Below are 7,086 nucleotides of genomic sequence, written 5' to 3' on the forward strand. Positions count from 1 at the left end.
CGGGGGAGATTGTTTGTGGGTGCGGATAGGCAAGCAGCGATTGGAGTCCTCGTGACACAAGCATGTCCGTCAGTCACTATATGCTTTCAGCCAAAAGGCCTAGAATAGATACTGTTTTAAGCACCAAGGCCCATTTCCGTGTCCACGTTTTATACTCGGGTTCTTGGAAGTCCTTGTATACGAATGGGAGGCCGCTAAGGTAGCTCCGTCTTCGTCATGGGTTGTGCTCCTTGTCATCTTCGAGCGTAAATATGTGAAGACTGAAAACAGTTGGTCAAATACCCTGGAAATATACTCTCACTGCTACCGTCTGGACCCCAAAATCCGTCCAAGGCGGCTCCAGAACCTCTCAACAGCGCGTGCGCTGCACTCACTCCCCCATCCGGGCCACTCCACACCGGGCACAGATTGGAGGAGAGCGATCACGTGGGCGTCCATCAGCTCCACGCGAAGCGGTTCCAAGTGCAGCACGGTGACAGGAATCCTGCGGTGGATCTGGCCGTACTGCTGCGCCACGAAGAGCTCGAAGCGACACCAGTCGTTCTTCAGGAAGTTGTTGGACAGCACGAGCAGCACGTGACACGACTCTGCCATGCGCTCCACTACGTTCTGCGAGATGTAGGTGCCAGGGATGAAGTCTCGCTCGTGGATGCACAGTGCCAGTTGGTGGTTCCGCTCCAGGGCGGGTAGCGCCTGGGAAAAAGGAAAAGAAACATACTTCGTTAAAAGAGAAAAATTACTAATACCGGCCTTTGTTTTCCTAGGGTATGTAGCTTAGTTTGTTCGCTCGTGGATGCACAGCGCTAGTCGGCGGTTACGCTCCAGGGCTGGTAGCGCCTGGAAGAATAGAAAAGAGAAATGTTTTGTTTGGCATAAAGAGAGGCACAGAGAGAAAATAGACCAATTCCAAACATAACTCTTTCAGGTTAAGACAGAGTGAATACTCTTGCTTTTCACCATTGAGGCAAACTTTCCACACGTGCTCCTTCAGACACACCCCTCGCTAGTGACTGGCCCATAATGTCACGTGGGAAAGTGTGCCTCAATAAAAGCATGAGCGTTCACTCTTTCATAACCCATATTCTTCTTTTTCAGCGTTCCAGAAATTCTGGTGACGTGTGAGCTCGTTTGCCCATTTGGGTTCCCCACACTATACTCTGAGAGCATAGTCAGCTTCATTCCGCTTTCGTTCGGTAGTCATGCTGGGTATTTTCGTGTTTCCATAACCCACCGAACTCCGACATGGATTACAGGATCTTTTCCGTGCGCACTTGGTCTTGTGCTTGCATGTACACACAAAGGGGGTTAAGTCACTAGCAGGTCCGCACATAAGTTGACCTGGGAGATCGGACAAATCTCCACTCTTAACCCACCAGGCGGCAGCGACCGGGATTCGAACTCACGACCTCCCGATTAGGAGGCCGACGTCTTACCACCACGCCACGACACCCGACAGAGGCATTTTCCGAATATCGTCTATTACTACGGTCCGACATTCGTTTTCGAAGGAGTTTAAAGCTCAGGAAGACGACGTTACAATTTAAATACAACAACATAGGTTTTTGTTGCTGGAAATACATGCACTATCCGATTCATTGTTCCAGGTATGGCCAACGAATCATTTTCAATTTCACACTGAAAACGTAAACCTCGTACTGTCTTCATCGTCTGTTGTCGGTGACTAACAATGCAGATGATGTCACCCCCTATTTCTCAACAGACCATTACGTTAGACTGTAATTCGATCCAAGACAACGGTGTTTTACAAACAAATTCTGTATTGTCTGTCTTTACAAAACAGAAAATTGCCTCTAGGCCTGCCTGACAACGGGCGGTTCTGGTGAGGTTAGGCCCCCTCTTTCTTTCGGCTAGTAACTGGCGCCACCTTGCGGCAAGATCACACGAGAAAGGAAAAAAACTTGCATTGGTCCCAAATAGCATATCGTTTGGTAACAGTTCGTGTGTAAGTCGTGCATTTTAAACGGTAAACAGATAATGATCGGTTCTGGTGAGGTTATGCCCCTTCTTTCTTTCGGCAGGTAACTGGCGCCACCTCGCGGCAAGATCACAGGAGTTGTCTCGCGTTATCACCCCAGAAGCGCTCATTACAAAAAGATAGTGCACAAAGAAGAAGAAACAAGTCGCGTAAGGCGAAAATACAACGTTTAGTCAAGCTGTGGAACTCACAGAATGAAACGGAACGCAATGCAATTTTTCAGCAAGACCGTATACTCGTAGCATCGTCAGTCCACCGCTCATGACAAAGGCAGTGAAATTGACAAGAAGAGTGGGGGAGTAGTTGCGCTGAGAAGGATAGCACGCTTTTCTGTACCTCTCTTCGTTTTAACTTTCTGAGCGTGTTTTTAATCCAAACATATCATATCTATATGTTTTTGGAATCAGGACCGAACAAGGAATAAGATGAAATAGTTTTGAAAACGATTTCGGAAATTTAATTTTAATCATAATTTTTATATATTTAATTTTCAGAGCTTGTTTTTAATCTGAATATAACATATTTATATGTTTTTGGAATCAGAACATAATGAAGAATAAAATAAAAGTAATTTTGGATCGTTTTATAAAAAAATAATTTTAATTACAATGTTCAGATTTTTAATGACCAAAGTCATTAATTAATTTTCAAACCTCCATGCTGAAATGCAATACTGGAATCCGGCCTTCGTCGAAGATTGCTTGGCCAAAATTTCAATCAATTTGATTGAAAATTGAGGGTGTGACAGTGCCGCCTCAACTTTTATAAAAAGCCGGATATGACGTCATAAAATACATTTATCGAAAAAATGAAAAAACCGTCTGGGGATATCATACCCAGAAACTCTCATGTAAAATTTAATAAAGATCGGTCCAGTAGTTTACTCTGAATCGCTCTACACACACACACACGCACAGACAGTCAGACACACACACACACACACACACACACACACACACACACACACACACACACACACACACACACACACACACACACACCACGACCCTCGTCTCGATTCCCCCCTCTACGTTAAAACATGTAGTCATAACTTGACTAAATGTAAAAACGATTAAATATTAGAGTAAACACCTTGGTGAGCACAAAGTTGCTGTCTTCCTTGCAGTAGGACACGAAGGCAGTGAAGCGTGCCCCGGGCCGGCTGGGTGGCTCCACGTTCCGCCTGGCCAGTCGCTCGTGCAGCATGTACATCCAGTACCTCACCTGCCACCGGTACCTGCCAGGTAAAGGAAACCACTCACTCAGCATACCTGTACTATGTGTTGATGATGCTGTGTTGCATGTTTTAAACAAGATCTACTCTCATTTAGAAAAGCCTGGCTCTTATATTCGCTTGATGTTCTTTGATTTTTCCAGCGCTTTTAATACTATACAGCCTCATTTAATGGCGGAGAAGCTTTTTAGCATGAATGTCCCAGCAGCCACCATCCTCTGGGTTATGGACTACCTGACAAACAGGCCACAGTATGTTAGGGTGGGGGGGCAATCAGTTTCAGACACAATCTGCACAAACACAGGGCCACCACTCTCACCTTTTCTTTTTTCTCTCTACACAGCAGATTTTAGAAGTTCTAGTGACTCCTGCGCCATAACCAAGTTTGCTGACGACACTGGACTGACCGGACTGCTGACTGATGACGACGACTCTGACTACAGGCAGGAGGTAGATAGGTTTGTGGGGTGGTGTGAAAACAACTATTTAGAGCTTAATGTGGGGAAGACAAAGGAAATGATAATGGACAACAGGAGGGGGGAACATGTACACAGGGAGATAGTGATCAAGGGGGAGGTCGTAGAGAAGGTAGAGCAGTATAAGTATTTGGGGGTGATTATAGACAATAAGTTGACATGGAAACCAAACTCTGATGCCCTTGTGAAGAAACTCCACTCTCGCCTGTACTTTTTGAGAAAACTCAGGTCTTTTAACATCAGACAAGAAATCCTTCAGATGTTTTACACTTCAACGTGCAATAGTGTGTTGTACTTTGGCTCCGTGTGTTGGGGTGGCAACATCAACAAGCAAGACAGGGATAGATTAGATAAATTCATCAGGAAAGCAAGTGGGGTGGTTGGGAGGAAGCAGGACAATTTCACATCAACACATGAACGACGACTGACTGACAAGGTACAGAAGATTTTGGCTGACGACTCGCACCCACTCAGACCGGAATTTGACAGTAGACGGACAGACAGGAGCAACAGATTCAGACAACCAACCGCAAGATCCACACGCTACAGAAATTCGTTCATTCCATCTGCAATTCACATCTTCAATTCTCAGGTGGGGCGGTAGATGCTGGTGTTGTCGCTCTGATGCACGGGGTCAGTGTTCTGTATTGTTTCAGTATTGTTGATTTTGTTTTGCATGATTATATACTCTTATTCTACTCTCTTAGACAATATGTGATAACCGGCAAGGTGCTGACTTTCGTTTGTGCACTGTTGATGGTGAATGCATGTTAATTTATTTTTAATATACTTTCTTATGTGATAACCAATGTGCTATATTTTCTCAGGACAAAGAACAAATGTTTATTTTGAATGTTTTATGTATGTTATTATTACGGACACAAACGCTCAGCAATGCAATTTCTCTTTTAGAGATTAATAAAGTTATTGTATTGTATTGTATTGTATTGTATTGTATTGTATTGTATTGTATTGTATTGTATGTCAGTTGTATGGCGTATGCCTGGCGACAGCAGTACAAGAAGACTAGTGAACTAGTGAAATAACAAAACGTGTGACAAACCAACAAACTAATAAGCAAAAAAATAAACTTTGAAAAAAAACCATCAGCAGTAACAGCAATAACAACAAAACAACGGAAGATCAAAAACAAGAGATAGAAGCCAAAGAACAAGACTTGTCCACAAGCAGTCAGCTTGTTAACGTTCTTAAAGGCACAGTAAGCCTCCCGTAAACCATCACAGAGCTCCCCGAGCGTCTAAATACAGTACAAGCATACTTCCATTTGAACGCTCACCGAACGGGAACATCCTGGCTGCTTTCTGTCGAACGTGAGACATTTTCCAAGAATTTATTTTCGTGGACTTGGCCCTGAAGAACAATGGCGCCTCGTTTTTGCGCTAGACCTAACTTTTAAAATCTAAATAATAAATTGACAGCTTGTTACACAAACATTCTTTAATCATAAAAGAATTCGTTTTTCATCAAGACAAGATCAGAACAATTCGAAGTTGTGAAAGTTTAAAAAAAAGAAAAACCCGGAAGCAGGGTCACGCAAGGGTCGTAGCAGACGACGGCCCGGTTTATCAGTGCAAATCGCCGTTCCTCTCAACAGTCAAAAGCCATCGCTAGAGTTCTTGTGAACCACAGCCGTTGTTTCGTGCATAAAAAACGTGCTATTGTAGATAAGCTCACGTCGAGTCGCATTCAAATGACTAACTATGACGACTACATTGTGAAAAGGGGGAAAACTGGATCACACGGGTTCACGATGGCTCAGGGGTAAGATAAACCACGCAAAAATAAATTCTTTGAAAATTGTTCGCTCTTTACGGAGGGCACCTAGAATGTTCTCAATTGGTGAGTGTTTAAATGAAAGGGTGTTTGTACTGTGTGTAAAAGCCTGACTGTATCTGTGATGGTTTACGGGAGGCTTACTCTGCCTTTAATGTTGTTACTGTATATAACATGTATACAAGAAATTAATAAAAACACGCTTAGACCAAAAAGACTTAAAGATGCAGAAAGATTCGGTTTTCATAACAATACACATATATTAAGCTTTCTAGAACCTTCTTTTTACACTGATAGACCCAAATGTGAATACGTTTTTAGCATGGAGACTGCCATGTGAACTAAGAAAGTAAAAACGTGCATCGGTCTCCTATCGGTTGGGAGACATTAAAAGCCCACAATACCGAAACATGCACCACCTGGCGGTGACCTTACAAATAATGTTCCACAGTTGACATGACGCAGTCACCGAGACTAATTTCATTCTCGACACACTTTGTTGATTCTTCAGGAGTTATTTATAAGAAGTGACAGAATTTTTACGTGACGCCTTTATTCGCATTGTGACGTCTTCCCGAACTGTGTTGTGCTTGTGACGTCAGAGATTTTACATTCGAACATGGGTGCAAGAAGAGACCTCTTGGTTTGCTGATGACGTATCTCATTAAAAAAACAAAAAACAAGGCAATAACCAACCAGCCAGCCAGCCTTACTTGTAGAGCAGGGCATAGGCCAGGAGGCAAAAGATGAAGAAGAAGCAGACGAAGTAGATGAGGATCTCCTGGACCACGGTGAGCAGACAGGTGTGGATGGTGATCTGCAGATCCGCCAGGCGTGTGTTGTACAGGGAGCGTGGCGCGAAGCACTGGTAGTGGTGGTGGTCACCCACGAACCCACCTGGACAATAGAATCAAAAACCCAAGAAAGGTAAGTTGTTGGAACATTTGTTATTGACTAAACAATACTTTACAATCACACATATATCGACCCAACGGTCGTTTAAGTGCACAGACAAACAATTAGTAGACAAAACTAAGCTTGACGGAATGTGTGGCCGCTTGCCAGGAAGTCACAAGCGAATGAATCCATTTATTTTGTTCACCTGCACATAGGTTAGTGAACTTGAATATCGTATTTTGGATTATTAAAACTTACTTGACTTTACATCTAAACAACAAAATGACTGTGGGTGACCGGCACGGTTGGCCTAGTGGTAAGGCGTCCGCCCCGTGATCGGGAGGTCGTGGGTTCGAACCCCAACCGGGTCATACCTAAGACTTTAAAATTGGCAATCTAGTGGCTGCTCCGCCTGGCGTCTGGCATTATGGGGTTAGTGCTAGGGCTGGTGGGCGGCTTTGGCCCTAGATGCTGTTGAAATTAATCTTTCGCAAACAGTATTTTGGGTCTCTCCTTGAGAAAAACGGTACACTTGCCGGATAAGGGTGGAGAGGGGGCTTCTGGAATACACAAACGCGTTTGATTTCCGCAGATCCAGCATTGACATTATTATTAAAGAGTCCTTTGTCTTGGTTTTTTATTCTGAATTTTGGAACGTCAGCAGTCTATCTATTTTTGGATTATTGATG

At 43.7% G+C, this 7,086-nt stretch overlaps 1 protein-coding gene across 2 annotated transcripts in view; it reads right to left on the minus strand.

The window, feature by feature from the left end:
- Positions 1-303: 303 nt before the first annotated feature.
- LOC138963902 (toll-like receptor 2) overlaps positions 304-7,086 on the minus strand; it is a 19,766-nt gene continuing 12,983 nt past the window's right edge. For both annotated transcript variants that reach the window (XM_070335754.1, XM_070335753.1), the window contains exons 7-9: positions 6,214-6,397; positions 3,089-3,233; positions 304-693 (exon numbers count right to left, since the gene is read on the minus strand). In XM_070335754.1, coding sequence (XP_070191855.1) covers positions 304-693; positions 3,089-3,233; positions 6,214-6,397 — 719 coding nt within the window. The remainder of the gene's footprint in view (positions 694-3,088; positions 3,234-6,213; positions 6,398-7,086) is intronic.

Source organism: Littorina saxatilis, linkage group LG4 (assembly GCF_037325665.1).
Source record: "Littorina saxatilis isolate snail1 linkage group LG4, US_GU_Lsax_2.0, whole genome shotgun sequence".
Taxonomy (NCBI): Eukaryota; Metazoa; Mollusca; class Gastropoda; order Littorinimorpha; family Littorinidae; genus Littorina; species Littorina saxatilis.